This window comes from Lentinus tigrinus, assembly GCF_003813185.1.
Source record: "Lentinus tigrinus ALCF2SS1-7 unplaced genomic scaffold L226scaffold_66, whole genome shotgun sequence".
NCBI classification, from domain to species: domain Eukaryota; kingdom Fungi; phylum Basidiomycota; class Agaricomycetes; order Polyporales; family Polyporaceae; genus Lentinus; species Lentinus tigrinus.
Window position 1 is genome coordinate 1 of NW_027137975.1, and position 19,019 is coordinate 19,019.

General features: G+C 56.3%; 8 protein-coding genes across 8 annotated transcripts; 6 read left to right on the forward strand and 2 right to left on the reverse strand.

Annotated features, from left to right (window-relative positions):
* Positions 1-33: 33 nt before the first annotated feature.
* L226DRAFT_617578 (uncharacterized protein) lies at positions 34-1,989 on the forward strand (the record flags this gene model as incomplete). Its single annotated transcript, XM_067687056.1, has 2 exons — positions 34-43; positions 78-1,989. The coding sequence occupies 2 exons, from the start codon at positions 34-36 to the stop codon at positions 1,925-1,927; spliced, it is 1,860 nt and encodes a 619-aa protein (XP_067528884.1). The 3' UTR covers positions 1,928-1,989.
* A 179-nt stretch (positions 1,990-2,168) lies between these two features.
* Positions 2,169-2,931, forward strand: L226DRAFT_346543 (uncharacterized protein). Its single transcript, XM_067674114.1, has 2 exons — positions 2,169-2,398; positions 2,470-2,931. The coding sequence occupies exons 1-2, from the start codon at positions 2,370-2,372 to the stop codon at positions 2,861-2,863; spliced, it is 423 nt and encodes a 140-aa protein (XP_067528885.1). The 5' UTR covers positions 2,169-2,369; the 3' UTR covers positions 2,864-2,931.
* Positions 2,486-3,942, reverse strand: L226DRAFT_540777 (uncharacterized protein). Its single transcript, XM_067681943.1, has 2 exons — positions 2,980-3,942; positions 2,486-2,922 (listed from the first exon to the last, which is right to left on the reverse strand). The coding sequence occupies exon 1, from the start codon at positions 3,901-3,903 to the stop codon at positions 2,983-2,985; it is 921 nt and encodes a 306-aa protein (XP_067528886.1). The 5' UTR covers positions 3,904-3,942; the 3' UTR covers positions 2,486-2,922; positions 2,980-2,982.
* A 1,422-nt stretch (positions 3,943-5,364) lies between these two features.
* Positions 5,365-6,159, forward strand: L226DRAFT_540779 (uncharacterized protein). Its single transcript, XM_067681944.1, has 2 exons — positions 5,365-5,406; positions 5,471-6,159. Exon 2 carries the CDS (start codon positions 5,480-5,482, stop codon positions 6,002-6,004), a length of 525 nt encoding a protein of 174 aa, XP_067528887.1. The 5' UTR covers positions 5,365-5,406; positions 5,471-5,479; the 3' UTR covers positions 6,005-6,159.
* Positions 6,160-7,157: 998 nt separating this feature from the next.
* L226DRAFT_563957 (uncharacterized protein) lies at positions 7,158-8,465 on the forward strand (the record flags this gene model as incomplete). The annotated part of the gene is made up of 3 exons (XM_067683596.1): positions 7,158-7,920; positions 8,021-8,124; positions 8,379-8,465. The coding sequence occupies exons 1-3, from the start codon at positions 7,179-7,181 to the stop codon at positions 8,463-8,465; spliced, it is 933 nt and encodes a 310-aa protein (XP_067528888.1). The 5' UTR covers positions 7,158-7,178.
* On the forward strand, positions 8,236-9,902 carry L226DRAFT_540781 (uncharacterized protein). Its single transcript, XM_067681945.1, has 3 exons — positions 8,236-8,263; positions 8,334-9,251; positions 9,327-9,902. Exons 2-3 carry the CDS (start codon positions 8,726-8,728, stop codon positions 9,632-9,634), a joined length of 834 nt encoding a protein of 277 aa, XP_067528889.1. The 5' UTR covers positions 8,236-8,263; positions 8,334-8,725; the 3' UTR covers positions 9,635-9,902.
* Positions 9,903-11,047: 1,145 nt separating this feature from the next.
* L226DRAFT_473626 (uncharacterized protein) lies at positions 11,048-12,138 on the reverse strand (the record flags this gene model as incomplete). The annotated part of the gene is made up of 6 exons (XM_067676531.1): positions 11,048-11,162; positions 11,217-11,353; positions 11,416-11,553; positions 11,603-11,735; positions 11,798-12,012; positions 12,067-12,138. 6 exons carry the CDS (start codon positions 12,136-12,138, stop codon positions 11,048-11,050), a joined length of 810 nt encoding a protein of 269 aa, XP_067528890.1.
* Positions 12,139-13,207: 1,069 nt separating this feature from the next.
* On the forward strand, positions 13,208-18,041 carry L226DRAFT_548591 (uncharacterized protein; the record flags this gene model as incomplete). The annotated part of the gene is made up of 13 exons (XM_067682609.1): positions 13,208-13,459; positions 13,844-13,987; positions 14,009-14,752; positions 14,811-15,040; positions 15,226-15,508; positions 15,578-15,717; positions 15,769-15,878; positions 15,940-16,173; positions 16,276-16,388; positions 16,453-16,634; positions 16,687-16,840; positions 16,903-17,525; positions 17,585-18,041. The coding sequence occupies 13 exons, from the start codon at positions 13,208-13,210 to the stop codon at positions 18,039-18,041; spliced, it is 3,666 nt and encodes a 1,221-aa protein (XP_067528891.1).
* Between the last annotated feature and the right edge of the window lie 978 nt (positions 18,042-19,019).

The following is a 19,019-nucleotide window of genomic DNA, read 5'->3' on the forward strand; positions in this document are numbered from 1 at the left end:
CAACACTGCCCCCCGTTTTGTCGGAAATTCTTCATGTCCGCCGGTTTTCCTCACCATTTCCCATCGACCGGATCCAGGCTTTGCCCGTCGTGTGGGGGACTGGCTTGACCGCGCGCTTGCCGATCCCAGCTTCGCGTCGTCGCGGGTCGGGCAAGTACGCATCGAGTTTTTGTACGACGAAGCACGGCGTATCGTAGACCGGTCGCTCTCGGACCCGGGTTCTCACTGGGTTCAGCACATCCGGACGCTCATCAGTGAGGTCGACGCGTTCGCAGCAGGCCTACAGAAGGACCGGACGACGCAGAAGCTAGTCAACGCGTTGTCGAACCTCGTAACTTCATTCAAGGATGCGACTGCAACAGCGCTCTGGACTGCCCCAAAGATTGCTCGCAATCGCGCGGAACGGGCCAAGCAGGAGGCCATGAAGAGCTTCATGCTCTGGCTGCTCCCGCGTGTCCTGCGGGCCGTGAGCGCGATCCCTATGCCGCGCGTCGAATTTGTGAACAACACAGTCGAGGCTGCGATTGATGCTCTGCTGCTCACTGCCCCGACGGGTGGCTCAAGGAGCGAATCCTTGGGCATGCAGGCTTCGCTTGTTCCGGATCGGATGCGAGTGGAGAGCTGGAACGAAGTCGTGGTGGAGGTGGACAATACCGTCATGGATAGTGCTGTCAGTGATATTCCTCAGAAGAGCTCAAGCCCGCTCATGACGCTCTTCGCTGGGATGAGTCCGTCGGCCAACCATGGGCATCAATCGCTAGAATCGAGAATGACAAGGACGACGACGCAGACAAGGACCCGGACACGAGCGCGCGTGCACGTTGAAGGTATGCGCGGAGACGCGCACGATGTTGCGTACTACGTGCTCTACAAGGGTGCACAATGCTGCGGGATGCCCCTGCCATGCACTTCATACGAAGATGAAGGGCTCATCAGCGTCGACATTGGCGAAACCGCTGCCTCGTCTGCAACAGGTACGGGGCTGAGCTTCGACGTCGAGCTCGAGTTCGACTCCTCACCAGGCTCCTCTGGTCGGGACTCCGGGTGGCTGTCGTTCCTCACTGATGACTCTGGCTTCGACGGTGATGGCGACAAACAGAACGGCGATTCAAAACCGCAGCCGCTGTTCAGAGTGACGGACGTGCACGTCGACGTCCCCGGGCTGCACATATCGCTCACGCGGAGCAGACACTGGTTGCTCAACTCGCTGCTCGTGCAGCCGCTCGCAGGGCCAGTGGCGCGTGCGGCGGTGGGATGGGTGCTCCGGGGCCAGATCCGGGGCATGTTGGAGGCAGCGGCGGACTTCGGGGGCCGGCTGCGGTCGAGAGTGCAGCAGAAGGCGTCGTGGGCACAGGTGCAGGAAGGAGACTGTGACACCGCGACACCGAGCGCGGAAGACTGGTGGAACGCACTCCTGGAGGAAGTCGGGGTATCGAACGCTGCTGGTGATGGCGCCGAAGACGACGACAACGACAACGACAACGACTCGGACCTGTGCTCGGAAGAAGACGCAGAGGAGATGGGGACGGAACCGCTCGTGGAGACTCGGACGCGTGCGACTGTGCAGGGCATCGTGCGGACAACCGTCACCCAAACCTCGCCCTCTGCCGAGCCGGAAGAGAGCGTCCTCGCCGTCGGGATCGGTGCACAGGTCTTACCTGGGAGAGGCGGGCCGTATGGCGCATCGGCCCCTGAGGTGCTTGAGGATGGGATGGAGGGCGTGAAGGTGCGTGCAACGGAGGAGGCACGAGAGGCAGTTGAAGATGTCGCAGGAGCGGAAGAGTATGCAGAGGAGGCGGTGCGGGAGGGCGTGCGGAGAGCGGTGAGGGTGAGAGAGGATGTGGAGGGTGCGCGGGGGAGGGGTGAGGTGAGGGAGAGGGTCGAGAGGCGGCGCAAGGGCTGGAGGAGCGCTGTCTTCGATTTCTGAGTGACATCGTGGCAATGCAGAGGATGTGGTTGCAGTGGATGGCGCACAGGCATCGTTCATGAGGGTAGCGTCTGCAGATGTACCATAGACACGAACAAACATCGTACGTCGCCCCTTTGCATTCTAGCTCCCAGCCTTCTAATCAATATCCGTGGCTTCTTCGCTCGTGGACGGACGACTCGCTCTCGCGCACGCAAAGGCAAGTCCCCGTCTCTATCTAGGGTGAAACAGCTTGCTATAGCTTCCGGGCCGATGGAACAAACCGTGCGCTGAATTCGAAGGGCCGTTGCAAGTCGACACGGACTTTGCGACGCTCGTGGTCGCTGCTCAAGCTCGAGGTGAGGTCGCCAATCCTGACGGCGCGGACACCGACGGAGACGTTGAAGACACTGGTTCGAACTGGGATACAACCACCCCATAAGCGAGCTATGGGAGGATCCTCATGGTGCCCAGGGTGACGCCTATGACAATGTGCGTGTTTCTTGCTCCCTTCTGCCTTGCGGCAGACGAGCTGATGGCTGACTTGTGCATGCACACAACAGCGCGTGTTCGATATCATCCGCCCCGCGGGAGCAACTTGACGGCGGTCAGGGGGTACATTGGTCTCGGAGGCCTGCCGGACAACCCGCGCACATACCCGCAGGACCGCGTGTGGTTCGGGACGCACGAGAGGCTGTCCACCGACGGCGCTCTGCTACGGGACTCAAGCAGCTGACGGTGGGTGTACTTTGCAGTGTGGTGTGGGGATGTGACGGGGCTGGAGATTTGGACGAGCCGGACGTGGTCCCGATCTGGGAGAGGATGTCGAACAAGTCGACGCCGAGGCCGGACGTGGTGAAGGTTAGGCATGACATTGATGTACGTTTTATAGTTACGTTCAAAGTGTATACATGCAGTCACCTATGTCACGTTGACACTGAAGATAAAGTCGGATAGGCAAATCTCGTTGAACAAAAAACCCGCCGCGCGCGACACGCTGACTACATGTTGTAACGCTGACATCCATGACAGTCAGCGGCTGACCAAGGCAGGATGAATATAGGTGAGCATACCGGTCACAAGATCGATAAGCTGTCGCCAAGTAGACTGAACATTGCTCGATGTCCCTCAACCTCAGCGGCATACGCGTCCGAAGCGACCTTCTTGTCCATGAACTGCCCCCATCGATACCCTTTGAAAACCGTTGTCACGCTGATCTCCCAATACTCGGGAAGCCAGGCCGCCGACTCCCAATCGATGATGCCAGAGATGTGTCCATCTTCACCGACCATGATGTTATGCCGGAGGAGATCGCCATGTGTAAAGACAATGGCGTGGCGAGGCAGAGCGAAGAAGCGCTCAGCCGTTTCGAGGCAAGCCTCAGCTCCTTGTGGGACGTTGGGCAAGTTGCCAATGATTCGTAGCGTGTCATAGAAGGCGGACTCGTTCGCACATGGGGGGAGGGGTGATCCAGGAACCAGAGGTCCATACAGATGCCCTCCGTCCATTCCGCAGACCGCGTCTCCCCAAGGACTGGCAAATCGACGCATGGAAGCGAGGATGCTGAGCAAGTCACTGCGCACCACTTCGAAGTCGACTTCATCATCATTGAGAAGGCTCAACTCGATGCCAGGCACTTGCGTCATGAGGAGAGAGGGCGTCGCGAGTGGGTGTTTGGCGATGTAGCTTGGGGGAGGTTCGCCGAACGAGATGAATCTGGGAGCAGGAACACCCATAGCGCGGGCTAGATTCATCGCCAAGCCCTCCTCTTCGCGGAGACGAGGCGCGCTTTTGAGGATGTAACCAAAGGGAAGGTAGTAGATGGCGGGCTGTTGTGGGATGCCCCGGAGATAAGTGTACCACTCTGACAGCGGTATCAAAAGCCACTCGTGGACATAGAAGCGAAGTTTCCTGGAGAGGGGAGAGGACTTGCGTCCCAGAGGTGGGCATGGAAGTGTAGGCTGCTCTGCTACGCTCGGCGGGAACTTGGGTTTCATGGCGGACAGGGTAGGAGGAGGAGAAGCACCGTGTTGTCAACGTGCTAAGTTGCTACTGGCGTTCCGCACCATTAGCGCCGCTCATAATATACAATCTCCGCTCACTTCCGTCTGCGCTACGGTCGGCATAGCTGGGTGTTCCGCTCATGCTTGTCGACTTCCTAACTGTAAGCTGATGTGCTTTGAATGTCAATCTGTTATCATCCTTCGTAATGCCTCAAATCCCCTTGACTAGTACTGCGCGGCCTCAGCTTGTCTCCCCTAGGCTAGCCTCTAGGCAGACGATGAATGCATATCGCAAGACATGAGACGTGAGACGTGAGAATCAGTTGAACATCGCTAAAAAAACAAGCCGTTCCAGGACTTGGGTACGTCAATTGTCAAGTTCTTTTGGGGCTGAGACGCACGCGCGAAAGAGTCCCGCATGCGTTTCGTTCGTGCGGGAATGTCTGTCACACAGTTCTACCACCACCCCATAGTCCATGCGCTTACTCCAAGATAGGTCCCAGTGCGGATGACTCGATGAGAGACATCGATAGAACGAGGCGTAAGCTTGACTCGAAGTATCGCCTCAGCTGATCAGAAGTCTCTGTGGTGCGGCTGCATCACACCGGGCGGTGTACAATTACGATACCGCATGGAGGTAATGCGATGCGAATTCAGTCTCATGATGCGCACATGTGGGCCGGAATACGGACGGGTACTGGGAAGCAGGGAACACCATCTGTTAACGACTTGAAAAGCTTCCGAGTCCTGTCTGACTCGTGTATTCTGGCCGGATACAGCTTCGGAAGTGTTCTATCTCACGGCATACGGTGCCTGTACAGAGCGTCCTTGAGAAACCTGGCTCTAATAGTAGCGCTGCCGTTTAAGCCGTTCGAAGGCCACTCAGGGCTCAGGCTCGTCGGACACGAAGGCCCGGGAGCTGTACAGTGCGGGATGGAGAAACCAACTTGACTGTCAATGACTCGAAATCCCTGTGCAAGTGGGATCCTTGTGAGAATTCAATTCGTGCCGTCAGGAGGGGCGGTTAGTCGTCGAATCATTGTTTGGAACTATTTGTCTGTGTTGGCGTTTCGCCAAGCTCACCCTTTATCCCTGGCACATGTCCTCAGGCGGCCCTTTCGGACTGCGCCCTCCCTTGTTCTCGGCGTACTTGTCGCACGATGTGTCTGAATTGTTGTACGATGGAACTTCTCGAGACACATGGGCGGCGGGCTCTCACCGCAAATTCCTCGATAAGGACTCTCTTATTGTGAAATGCCGCGACCCAGCCGTTATGGTATCGTGTTCATTCTCATCAGGCCCGTCGTCGGTATCAGTGAACACCTCGGCGGATGACTCACGCGACCTGTCAGCCCTACCTTTATATGCCGTCGCCATCCACCACTCCTGCGTAGCCTCGCGGCCTTCTTCCCACTACGTCGACACGAACTTGCCTCCCGCTTCGTTGACACGTACCTCCCGTCTCCGAGTCTCTTACTACGCAATCCCAGCCTTTGCGTAAGTTTTGTACTTTCAAGGACACGATTCCTGCCTTCCACTGATACATTGAAACTTCTCACAGACTTCGATCATGGCCAGCGGGCAGCCGGGGATCGTGGACGAACGCCTTGTGGTGGGAGGCATCTATATCATCCTCTTCCTTCGCACCAAGTCCAACGACCAGCCCGACGCGTGCAACTGCCACTGGGGCCTGTATCATCACATCGACCCCATGTCCGGAGTCAAGTATCATATCAAGAATATGGGTGTTGGTTGGATCGCAGACCATGGTTTGACCAGGAGGGCCATGGGCTCGATGTTCCTCATTGGTTTATTGCGGATCGGCCATTGCGCCCCGCAGGACCGCGGCAGACTCCAAACGATAGTGGAGTCGTTCCCCCTGAATCAGGTGCCGCCTGGCTATGGCAGCCTCACCTGCATCACCTGGACGCTCCACATCGTGAACTTGTTCCGGAGGCACCAGTATGTCAGGTGTGATGACCTTTCTGCCCTAGAGCAGGAGGCTACGAATATGGGGATGGCGCACTGGGGTCCTGCTTACGACAACGTGCAGCCGCGCCCCATCTCCGATTCGCGGGTCTGCAAGCTCGCTTGAGGTGTGCCCTTCACATATACAACTTCATGTCATCCGTCTCTGACATTCGCAACAGGTCCATCCACTGGCGAAGTCCAGCGCTCCCTGTAGAACAACATACTGTCGCTTCATGGCTTCTCCATGCGGCACATCGGTTGTGTATCGAGATCTATATTCTTCCCGTTGCTCGCCCCGCTTGTACTTTCCAGTAGTCTCCGGTGAATGTATTCTGTTGGGCCGCCACGGCCAATGTACATATGCTTGACGACATCTACAAGTATTTGCGGAATCAGTGTCGTACGAACTCCGACAACGTGCGCGCGATGGTCCCGGATGAGGCAGGGACGGCGTCGCGACACTTGGGTCAAAGTCGGGCCTCGTTTGAACGCTACCGACCCCGGTACAAGTCGTTTACTTTGTATACTGACGAGGCGTGATAAGGCCAAGGATCGTACGATACTCGATGACCGAGCAAGTTGGGCGAAGGGCAGTCGCGCTGGGCAGAGGGCAGCAAAAAGCACAACGCCCGGCGCCAGGCGGCAAGGCGTTCGGACGCTCGCCGGGGCGGCCGAGCATGCGCATCTACCACAGGAATCGAGAACAACAAGGACGGAGAACGCAGACAAAAAAACCGCAGACAACAGCGCGTTACGCCTGAGAGGACGACGCGAGAGCCTGCGAAGCATGGCCCTCTTGCCCGTCCGACTCCGAGTGCGGTTGCAGGTCCGGTTCAGCATAGTCGTTGTCGAAGTAATCGCGCGGGAGGTCGGGATGACCCCTCTAAGAGAACTGACGAAGCTGAGCGTGTCCTTGGAGCCTTTCAGTGACATGCGCAGCGGATCGTCGGAGTCGATGGAGGAGAAAGCGCGAAGAGGTTGAAGGCCCCAGTTCGCCTGCACGCTCGAGAGCGCGGAGTAGTGCGTGTAGAACGCTGAGTCCGCGGTGCCGCGACGATGTCGCATTCTACGTGCTCTACAAGGGCGCACAATGCTGTGGGATGCCCTTGTCATGCACGTCGTACGAAGATGAAGGGCTCATTAGCGTCGACATTGGTGAAACCGGTGCCTCATCTGCAAGAGGTACTTTAACGTCGAGCTCGAGTTCGACTCCTCATCAGTCTCCACTGGTCGGGACTCCGGGTGGCTGTCGTTCCTCACTAGTGACTCTAGCTGCGACGGTGTTGGCCACAGCCAGAATGGCGATCCACTACCGCGGCCGCTGTTCAGAGCGACGGACGTCCGTGTTGACGTTCCTGGGCTGCACATATCGCTCACGCGGAGCAGGTACTGGCTGCTTGACTCTCATGCAACCGCTCGCAGGGCCAGTGGCGCGTGTGGCGGTGGGATGGGTGCTCCGCGGACAAATCCGGGGCGCGTTGGAGGCGGCGGCGGACTTCGGGGGACGGCTGCGGTCGAGAGTGCAGCAGAAGGCGTTGTGGGGACAGGAACAGGAAGGAGACCGTGACAGCGCGACACCGAGCGCGGAAGACTGGTGGAACGCACTCCTGGAGGAAGTCGGGGTATCGAACGCTGCTGGTGATGGCGCCGAAGACGACGACAACGACAACGACAACGACTCGGACCTGTGCTCGGAAGAAGACGCAGACGAGACGGAGACGGAACCGCTCGTGGAGACTCGGACGCGTGCGACTGTGCAGGGCATCGTGCGGACGACCGTCACCCAAGCCTCGCCCTCTGCCGAGCCGGAAGAGAGTGTCCTCGCCGTCGGGATCGGTGCGCAGGTCTTACCTGGGAGAGGCGGGCCGTATGGCGCGTCGGCCCCTGAGGTGCTTGAGGATGGGACGGAGGGCGTGAAGGTGCGTGCAACGGAGGAGGCACGAGAGGCAGTTGGAGATGTCGCAGGAGCGGAAGAGTATGCAGAGGAGGTGGTGCGGGAGGGCGTGCGGAGAGCGGTGAGGGTGAGAGAGGATGTGGAGGGTGCGCGGGGGAGGGGTGAGGTGAGGGAGAGGGTCGAGAGGCGGCGCAAGGGCTGGAGGAGCGCTGTCTTCGATTTCTGAATGACATCGTGGCAATGCAGAGGATGTGGTTGCAGTGGATGGCGCACAGGCATCGTTCATGGGGTTAGTGTCTGCAGATGTACCAAGTACTGGCGGTATCGTACTCGATAGTCATAGTCGGTTGGTGCGTTGGACTTGACAGAAATTATTTCCGTGCGGCGGCGATCTGTTGAGCGTCTCATGATTGCCACGTGGGAGATTCAAGCTCGCGAAAGAACTTAGTCTTCAGCTTCAACCACGATCCTCTGTCGAACGGCGAAACGGTACGCGGTCCTGCCTGTTATTACTTTCAACATGGTATTGGACTTTGGATTCTTACATTGATTCCGACAGGCTCCATCTTCAGCTAGGGGGCGATGAGAAATGATCTGTTGTCAGTATACCGCGTCCTGCGTCCTAGGCGATGCGCGATGCCTCGTGGACTTCAAGTGCCCGTTTGTCGTCAAGGACGATGGCGAGAAGTGACGCTGACTCCTGGCAGCACGAATACTGGATTATCTTGCTCCTGTCCGTCGCGGACCTTCACATCTCTGAGCGCCACAGCAGCGGATGCTCTTTCAGATCCTCCTCAAGCTCGCCGGATGAAAACGTCTAGCCTTATCCGTACCTTGGACCCGAAGAACCTCACGCCGGGGCATTATATCAAATCCGTAGGGTGGAGACTCATAGATTGTACTTGTCTCGAAGTTCGCCCCTCCCGCGATGGCTACCCAAGAGTCACGCTCATGCACCCTGAGTCACCCGGGCAACAGGATGCAAGTGGTTTCCATGGCAGGCTCAGCGGGTTCCTGTACTATTGCCAACCACCTCGCGCCCCGCCGCTCGCAGGAGAGCTTCGCTTCCGTCTCACCCCTTCAGACGACCCTGCGAGTTTTTCTTCCGGGGTCGACTACACGACACGACGGGGTGTTCCGTGGTACATCCCCCTTCCCACTATTGCTGGCAATCAGACGTTTGCGCCACTCCAGCATCTTCTCACCGACGTCGACATGGCTGTTCCTCGCCAGGTGATGGAGCTCGCACGGGAACATCACCATTCGTTCAAGTGTGGCGACGCCAAGGGCTCCCGAGTCCTGCATGCTTTCGGGCAGCCATTCGACGTAGCCCTTTACCAACTAGAGCATAAATTTGTGTTCGTTGGCCAGAAACACATTGCGCGGACTCGATTTCAGCGGATGACATCCTTTGAAACGTGCTTTCAAACCGCTGCATCCGCGCCTAGTGAGCGGGAGCGCCATTTCCCCTTCTTAGGTCAGTCTGCATCCCTCCGCTCTGTTGTTGAGCATCGTAAGACAGTCAAGAGAGCTCACATTTAATCGTCAACAGGCTCGATTCTATGCTGCTTCGAGCCGTCTACGCTCAAAGAACATTCCGGCAAGCGTGTGGCGGTCATACGTGTGCTGCGCTCCCTTGAGCCCGATCCCGTTCGACCTAATCCCGCGTACACCGGAGCGCCCGTTCCACGCGAACTGTGCCCTCAAGAAGGTCAGCTCCTGATGACGCTTCGTCGCCGGAGGCTGAAGCCCTGGGCCGGGGATGTGGACGCCAGGCCACCGTCGTCGACAAGGGCGAACAGTGCTGCAGCGCTTGCCGTACTCTTCGATAATGCGCTTGCTTACAGCTCCACAGCTTGAACAAGTACCGAGTCCACACCCCGTACTGTACTCATACAGCTCTTGCCCATGAGTTATGTACTGGTCCGACTCCGCGATTATCGTCTACACACCTTCTTCGTTTATCACTCGCCATATTGCCACATCCGCTCTCAGTGTCTCCCGTGCGAATTGGAGTCGCCGCCGGGATTTGGGGCGAGAAGCCCCCAATACCTCACTCACTCAACAGGCAGGAGCTGAAGTACAACGCCCCTTGCGCCCCTGTGTGCAGCGTCGTCGCGGCGCTTCTGAAATGAATTTCGCCACCTCAACCGTATCACAGTGATGCCTTCCTCAAGATTCAAGTGGTTAGATAGCCCCTAGAGATGAAGCCGGGGGTGACTAGCGACTTGGGTTGTCTCGCATCCCAGGTAGCACGTTGTAAAAAGCTGAGTGACGCCTCCTCCGGAGCAGATGAACAGTCGCCGTTCTATTGAGTGGCAACGTCGCCCCTCTGGCGTCCAATCCGGGGAGGGGCGAGGACATCCTCGAATCAAGAAGTGACCATTTACTCACCTCGCCCGCAATGCAGTGCTGCTATCATACAACAGGCCAAACCGCCGAGTACCAATGTTGCCTAAGTAATTCAAAGATGGTTGCTTGTATCATGGCGAAGCCTTCAAGATGTGTCACAAAGAGTTGCCTCCCATGGAGGAGGCGTCACTCAGCTTTTTACAACGTGCTACCTGGGATGCGAGACAACCCAAGTCGCTAGTCACCCCCGGCTTCATCTCTAGGGGCTATCTGACCATTTGAATCTTGAGGAAGGCATCACTGTGATATGGTTGAGGTGGTGAAATTCATTTCAGAAGCGCCGCGACGACGCTGCACACAGGGGCGCAAGGGGCGTTGTACTTCAGCTCCTGCATGTTGAGTGAGGTATTTGGGGCTTCTCGCCCCAAATCCCGGCGGCGAGACAGTAGGAGTAGATGGGAGTCGTCAACTCGTCCATCTGCGGCGGCGGGATTATATTGCAATGACCGGAACAAGCTCACCTTGGCATTGACAGGTCCAACAGGCAATGCCTGAGCTAACGGGCATTGACGAGCATTGCTACGGAGACCTGGGGGATTGCAGGTAGTCACCTTGTAGTTACAATACTGTACCTTGCATTGCAATATCTCAGAGCATCGAGATTTTGAGAGTCAGAGGACGTCTTGCAAGGTGTGCATTGCAGCAGCAAGCCGATGTATTGCAGCGCAGGTTAGTGAACTGACGAGTACACTAGTGTCAAGCGGCATCTTGCAGACAATCGCTCACATCGAGGCCCTGGAACAGTCGGCCATGACATCACATCGACTGATGGTAGTGGAGGCGAGAAGGTGTGAGCTCCATTCATGACAGGTAGTATAAGTACATGGAATCGGAAGACGTAGACAGCGCGTGATAATTGGCTCAAGCCGACTCGGACTGGGCCGCAATACGAGCGGCGATCTTCCCAGCGATAGAGTCCGCGCGAGGCTGAGTGTCCTGCGCGCCGCTCTGGGTCCTCGCGGTCCCAAAGACTTGCCTAGAAGATAGTTCATCAGTGCGACGCATTAGAGTATAAGAGCGGAAAGCTCACATGTCATACCACGCGAGGATATCCTGAGAAAAGGATGGGATCTTGAAGCAGTCCACGAGCCTCTTGTAGAATACAGGCATGACGAAGTTGATATCCTTGCGGGACCACGCGCTCTGACTGGACAGGATGTGGCGGGCCTATTCACCAGAGTGATGTCAGCATGAACCTACAGAAAATGTAACTTGTAGCGATAACCTACCAGAACAGCGGCATAGACAATGTGACGAGGCTCCACGCGGGTCATCTTGTACGTTACTGCCCACGGGGCACGTCCCGACGTCTTGTCTTCAATACCCGAGAGTGCTGACGAAGGTCCAGTGAACAGAGCCTTGAATATCTGTGTAATAGCCCTCAGCGATGGTTAGCGGACAGCGCGGCGGACGTACCATCAGTAGGAGTACACCACGAAGTAGTCCAGCTAGGGGATCGTCGCCTTGGACCTGGTTCTGGTCATACAAGAACATCGGGAAGTCGTCGGCGGTGACGATCTCGATGTTAGTGCGCACGTCGAGACAGAACCTAGTCAACACATGTTAGCAAAGTCGGACGGTTGGACGCTATATGAGCAATGCAGGCTTTACTTTTCGGGATCAGCCATGTACCGCTCTACACGGTCCTGCGGGCAAAGAAGCAGCCCGAAGATTGGGCTGATCCAGCCGCGATCGGTCTTCGCTACGTGGTGAGGTACACCGCCGGGCCACTTAGCCAACTCAGGCACGGGGGCGACGAGCTTCATGATGAGCTTATTGAGGTTGCCAATGTCGTCTCCGCGGGCGGCCGAGGCGCGATTGGTGATCTAGATAGGCAATGTCAGCGTAAACGGTGAGAGACATGCATGACATGAACGTACATATTTCCCATAAACTGCGAGCGCAGTGGGGTCCATGAGGAGCGTGTCGAGGTCGTCCTTGAGGTGCGGCATCAACTTGATGTATTGCGCACATTGATATTTGTACTCTTCGATGGTGTCGCGGTCCCTGCAATGTGCATCAGCTACGGAAGTAGAAACTCGGGCTGGAGCATGACGAACACGGCGGGACTATCCTCGGTTTCGCTGGTTTCTTCAAGATTCTCGACGTCGAGACCATGCGCGAAGGCCGCTCTGGCCTGAGGGAAAATAGTTACTTGACGTGCGGTCCCGCGGGCAGCAATGTGCCATTTGTCAAGCTTGGATGAAACCCTATGGCAAGACGTCTTGTTGTTAGTGGAGCAAAAAAGGACAGGAGACTCACCTTCGCGCCGTGAGATCGTGCATCATGTCAAGGATGGTGTCCCTGGGATGCCGACGCCGGGGCCGCTTTGGGTCTCGCTCCTCGGCTTCGCCGTCTTCATCCTGCTCGTCCTCGCGCTCCTGATCCAGATCCTGCTCGTCATCACTCACCTGTCCCGGCCCATCATTTTCCTTGTCGCTGTCGCTGTGACGACTCTGAGTGGCATGGGGAGGGAGGTCGGGGTCAGGCGCGTTCTGTCGCGAGGTGGGGAGCAGGGGAGATGGCGTTTGAGGATCGCGTCCGGGGCTCCCATCTTGGACCCGGGAGCTCGTCGCAGTCCGGCTGCGTTTGAGTGGCGTGGTACCCGCCGCCAGTGTGCAGCGTGGTGCGGGAGTCTTCTGGAGCCGGTGTCCTGTACGTGCCGCTGGGACTCTGGGGCGCATCTGGCTCGTGCGGTTGCACGAGAATAAAGTTGTGGAGCTGCCAGACATCGCGGGAGGGATTGGTGAGTACAGCGGGGACGAGACGAGTAGGCAAGAGGGTACGTATCTTCAGCTTTAAATCTGTCGCAGTGGCCGGTCTTGCTTTGTCGGCGGCCATAGACAAGACGCATTTCGCACTCCGCAGGGTGTTGAGTGCAGTCACGTTCGTGCGTCAAGCCAAGGGCAAGCGGCTCACCCTGAGCCGCTCGCCCTTGGCTTGACGCGCGAACGCTCTGTACTGCGTCTTCTCACTTGACGGTTTTCCTGTATCTTCTCTGGGGTCTATTCTTGCTTGAAGATGTCAGCACTTCTGAAATGCCCGTGCGGGAACACTTTCAAAAATGATCGACTATATGGCAGGCACACCAATGACTGCGCAAGGTTTCAAGCTCGTCTCCATGCCGCTGCACACAAGCGGAAGGCGCAAAACGAGGCAAGGAGGCAGGAGAAGCGCAGAAGAGGGGAGGAGAGAGAGGCGGAGGCAGAAGAGTGGCATGGGTTGGGTACGGGCGAAGAAGGAGACCAGGACGAAGATGTACAGGCCATCACGGTGCGTCGACGAGAAGTGTGAATAAATTTGTGTTAACATACAGTTGAGCAGATCGAACCTTTGCCTGCACCACAAGCACCTCCCCCTCCTCCTCCTCCAGCTTTTGTGAGTAGAGTTGGAAGAGTGAGGCGGCCTCCGGGGCGCATCGCGGATCTGGTCCCCACATCGCTGTCTGGCCTCCCGGCGCACATCCGCCCACCTACCCCACCCCCACCACCACTGCCCCCTTCCCCTCCGGACCTTCAAGACGAATCTGACCCTTTTGACGCACCTGTGCTCGACGATGACCCGCCTGTATTTCGTACAGAAGCAAATATATTTGGTGTCTACCAAGAATACTCGAGGCGGCCGCAACATGATCCTGAAGATGAGAGAACGCTGCAGGATCTCCTCGATCCTGCGGCGTTTCCAAGCGCAGCTCCTAGCAACTACGAACGCGTGCCTTCTGCGTTCCGAAGCTCATACCGCGCCCACAAAAATATCCCCCTCCCCTCACCGACCTCAGCATCTGTACCTCGAGCTTCTGACGTGCCGCGACATCTCTACGAGCCGCTGCCTAACATGTCTCAATTTCGCCTTCTAGAATGGCAATACAAGTACCCAAACACCTCGTCTAACCGCGCTGTGAATGCCCTCGTGCGCGATGTTATCCTCGCGCCTGGGTTCTCTCCATCAGACTTCCCTCCTGGTTTCACCATCGAGAGTGCGCAGGCTCAGCTCGAGAGCGAGGACACGCAGGAGGACGTTCAAGCTGCGTTTCCTGTGGTGCATGGATGGCGGAATGCGCATGTTCTGATCCGCGTCCCCAAAGAGGGGGTGAAGTTCACGTCGGAGGAAGCGGCTCCACAGTACACCGTCGACGATGTGCTTATACGGGATCTGCTAGACATCTTCGTTGACACATACGAGTCTCCAGCAGCCCGTGACTTTCATTTCACCCCGCACAAGACACTCTGGCGTGTAAAAGCCCATAGTGCTTCCACTAGTACTGACGAGTCCGCTCCCTCAGAGGTGCAAGACTCAAGAGTAGTCAGGATCCTCACGGACTTCTACAACGCCGATGAAGTTCTCGAGGCCGATGCAGAGCTCCAGGCACACCCTCGGAACCCAGACGATCCTCCCGACCTCGAATATGCCATCGGTCCGATTCTGCTATGGTCAGATTTGACACATCTCGCGGACTTTGGAACGGCATCCCTCTGGCCCATCTATGCTTACACTGGTTTGCAATCCAAGTACACGCGCGGACGGCCGACGTGCTTTTCAGCTCAGCATATTGCATATATCCCATCTGTACGTCGTCAATATCATTGTGTTTGACCTCTGATTAGTGCTGACAATCGTCCTTTAGCTGCCAGACGACTTCACCGACTGGTTCATGGACACTTTTGATGGCACTGCACCTCGGGCGGAGCTGCTCACGTTCTGCCGCCGCGAGCTCTATCAAGCAGTTATCCTCCTACTACTCGATGAACGCTTCCTCGATGCCTACCGACATGGAATACTCGTGTCCTGCGGCGATGAAATCCGACGTCACATGTTCCCCCGTTTTCTCATTCATTCAGCTGACTATGTTGAAAAGTGCGTTCTTCCTTTCCTAACGACGAGAGCTGGAAGGTGACCGGTCAGAGTGTTGTTGACACTGCGAACGATCCGCACTGAGCTCCTGCCTCTTCCATCTACGTCTCTCATCCTCGTCGTCGCTCCGATTGGGAGAGCAACTGTGTACTTCAGTCATTCGGAGATCCTCACACGCAGTCCATCAGGATTCTGGCGACTTGCCTCAAGTATCTCGCCAAATGTCCGTGCCCGCGCTGCTACATTGACAAAGAGAAGATCCCCGAGATGGGAGTCCTGAATGACCTCCATCGGCGAAACAAGGTTCGAGAGGACAACACCGACATCCAGGCTCGAATCCGGCTTGCCCGCAAATGGATTTTCGAGGATGGTGTCCCCCTTACAAGTGTGTGGCTGAAGCGAACACTCGACCCAATGTCCCTGACACCTACACGAGTGCGTAGTACTTCCCGATGGCAGTTGCAACTGGCCGTTAGCTGACAAGTTTGTGGACTTTCCATCATGATGCAGAACGCTTTTTCAACCGTACTCCATGGCGAGTTCGGCTTCAATTTCTACTCGATGTACGTCCCTGATCTCATGCATGAGTTTGAGCTCGGGGTATGGAAGTCGACATTGACTCACCTCGTTCGCATCTTACATGCGCTCGGAGGTGAGAAGGTTCAGCAGTTCAATGAGAGGTACCACTTCGGAGTCCTACCATCTAATTCAATAGCTCATGCATGCCACAGGTACCGCATGATACCAACATTCGGACGCAACACCATTCGCCGCTTTGTCAACAACATGGCCGACCTAAAGAAGCTTGCGGCGCGCGATTACGAAGACTCCCTGCAGGCGAGTCATGCGAAACTATTTTACCTTTTCCCTTTGATATAGTACTGACAACTGCGAACGTTCAGTTCAGTGTTCTATGGCGGTGTTTGATGGCCTTCCCAACAACGTTCAAGACAACAATATAATTCTTGACATGCTCTTTGACGATGGATGCTGGCATGCCCTGGCCAAGCTCCGACTTCACACCGATGACACCGTAGATCTTCTCGACGTCGCCACTGTGAATGTAGGGCAATCAACCCGCCGTTTCACCAGGATCACATGCACAAGATATGACACGTACGAGCTGCCAAGGGAGAGTGCAGCCCGCGGCTGACGACAGGCTGCCCTGGCAAACCAAGGCAAGGGGAAAGGCCGTGCTGTTTGATCAACAAAGGCTACGGCCAGTGCTGGTGGTACAGCAGCCCGGAAGCGGAAGTCCTTCTCCCTCAAGACATACAAGTACCACTCGCTATGGGACTACGCGGCTCACATACGGCGCTTTGGACCTAGCGATAATTGGACGACCCAGATTGTGCGTACAACACAATCTGCGACTGCCTATCTAATTCTAACTATTAGTATCATCCTCACTCCAGGGTGAGCTTGAACACCGACACGTCAAGCGGTTCTATGCTCGCACAAACAAGCACCAGCATGCCAGACAGATAGCTCGACACATTCACCTCGAAGACAAGATCCGTAAGAAGGCCGCAATGCTCGAGCAAGCACACCAGCACCAGTCTCAGCCCGAGTCGTCATCACCACTTGGAAACAGAAGGTGCAAACTTCCTTTCCCGCTGAAATTGAAATCAGACTGATTGTCTATCCAGCTTGGCATCTCCGGAGGCTACAGGTCAACATGCCCGGTCCCCTTGTGCCGAGTCTTGCGATCCTCGTCAGCAGTACCACATCGCCGAATCCGAACGCGAATATGACGACATATCGGCTTGGGTAGCACAGAACCAGGGCGACCCTGCTTTCAAGGTTCACTATGCGTCGTAGCTACACCGTGTATGCCCCGAGCTCATGCCGTTTTTGATCCACAGAACTTTCAGACCTGCCTATATGACCATCTCATTGCACGTCTCAAAGGCCATGCCTTCCAGGGCGAAGAACCAGAATGCTCTGTAGCTGACCGCAGTGCACTCCGTTTTGTCGCTAACCGCATCTACCACCATCACCGCATGCGGCTCAACTACACCACATACGACATGCGACGGTCTCAAGATGTTATCGACCCAACCTCTCATCCCGACATTATGACGCTCTCCCACGAGGATGACGACAACACGCACCCATACTGGTATGCGCGTGTCATCCATATATTTCATGTCAATGTCTACCGCTCCGATGCCGCTCCAGGCACACCGGCATCACGTCCTCAGCGCATGGACATACTATGGATCCGCTGGTTTGGACTGGATCCAACCTCCCCTCATGGGTTCAAGGCCAAACGACATCCTCGTGTCGGGTTTGTCCCTCACGATGATGGCATTCCCTTCGGCTTTCTCAACCCTGCTGTCGTAATCCGTGCATCCCACATTATCCCGCTCTTTTCCTATCACCATACACCTGGCTTACTACCTCCGTCTATCGCTCGTCATGGCCAGAACACGTATGAAAAGCCGGAATTCCATGATTGCGACTACCAGTACTACATGGTAAACATGTATGTAACGCCGTCAGTGAAGCTTTTCAGTTGTGTCTAATTTCTGACGTGATGCATAGGTTCGTCGACCGTGATATGTTCATGAGGTACCTTGGGGGAGGCGTTGGACACGTCCACACAGGTGCCGACATTCAGGTTGCCTTTGACGACGGAGACTTCACTTGGGAAGATGTCGACCCGGAGGCTGCAGATCTCTTTGAGGCTTCCGATGATGAGCTCGAGCTAGGGTCATCTAACTCACACATTGAAGCAGGTTCGAGACCAGGTACAGCAGCAAACAGTGTGACTCCTGAAGAGCGCATCCTACAGCTTGTCCGGGGTCTCGACGCCGGCTGGCAAGAACAACATGGCGAGCCTTCTAGTGAACCTAACGAAGATGAAGACGAGGACGAAGACGAAGACATCAATGCAGATGAAGCGGACGATGATGACGACGATGAGCATGGTACCGGCTTTGTTCGAGAGGCAGACGAGGGCGAGGACGAGTACGCACAGGAGGGCTACGCAGCGGACTAACCACACTCAGGTTATATCGCCAAAGAAAGAACTTTATAATGACATTGCAATCTATCTGGTGACTCGTCTAGTGCATGCATAGGCTCGTCAGACCATTACCTCGTCCCGCTGTGCTCTACAATACACCACCGTGGCCGTGAACACATGTCAATGACCGTTAAAGGTCTGCCGGCGCTCGATTTACCCGTTATGGGTTGCAATGCCCAACGGTCACTGCCGGGCATTGCAGTTTTTCCGCGCCCTTGCTGATGTCATCTGACGTGCAAGCTCAGAGGACAATATGTCTGTTCTCAGATGTGCCTCTTGCCTCGCAGGGGTTCTGGCATGCCTATTTAACATGCATGGCTTGGTGGGTGAGTTCAGTACACTCAAATCCCTCTCTCTCTCTCTATCTTACAAACCTCATCTCAACTACAGCCTGAAACACTTCCTGCTCTACTTGTCCCTCAACATCCAGCATGGCCATACACTCTGGTATGTATCTTGGCGGCATCGTGCTCAGTAGATAGAAATGCTTATGATTACTTTCAGACGACAGCACAAACAGCGAAGGACTCGATAGTGAGTGTTCTTGAGAGGTAGGGGTCTAGGACTATGGATGAACAACCATGATGCGGTAATCTAGGCGTCCCCGTCCTGCGCCAACTTCGACGGCCGCCAAGCAAACCAAAGGGTCGGCGGGATCAGAAACCGAAGACTGACAGCAAAAGCGGAGGCGGAGGCGGAGGAGGTCAAGGTGGAGGCAGCGGAGGGGACCAAGGGAACGGAGGCAGCGGAGGGAACCAAGGGAACGGAGGGAACGGGGGGAACGGGGGGAACGGGGGGAACGGGGGGAACAACGGCGGTGGAGGAAACGGAGGCAGCAGCGGAAACTGAGGTGGCGGAGGAAACAGAGGTGATGGAACCCAAGGCGGGTAGTAGGCCCGTCCGACACGTTGTGTATAAGTCGTGAGCAACAAGGGCCTGGATTCGTGACGC

Bases quoted from the DNA above. Each gene is read 5' to 3' on its own strand.
- L226DRAFT_540779 (XM_067681944.1), top strand. From the start codon at position 5,480: ATGGCCAGCGGGCAGCCGGGGATCGTGGACGAACGCCTTGTGGTGGGA.
- L226DRAFT_346543 (XM_067674114.1), top strand. From the start codon at position 2,370: ATGGTGCCCAGGGTGACGCCTATGACAAT. The intron at 2,399-2,469 runs GTGCGTGTTTCT...TGCACACAACAG, and splicing joins AGGGTGACGCCTATGACAAT to CGCGTGTTCGATATCATCCG.
- L226DRAFT_540777 (XM_067681943.1), bottom strand. From the start codon at position 3,903: ATGAAACCCAAGTTCCCGCCGAGCGTAGCAGAGCAGCCTACACTTCCA.
- L226DRAFT_540781 (XM_067681945.1), top strand. From the start codon at position 8,726: ATGCACCCTGAGTCACCCGGGCAACAGGATGCAAGTGGTTTCCATGGC. The intron at 9,252-9,326 runs GTCAGTCTGCAT...AATCGTCAACAG, and splicing joins GCGCCATTTCCCCTTCTTAG to GCTCGATTCTATGCTGCTTC.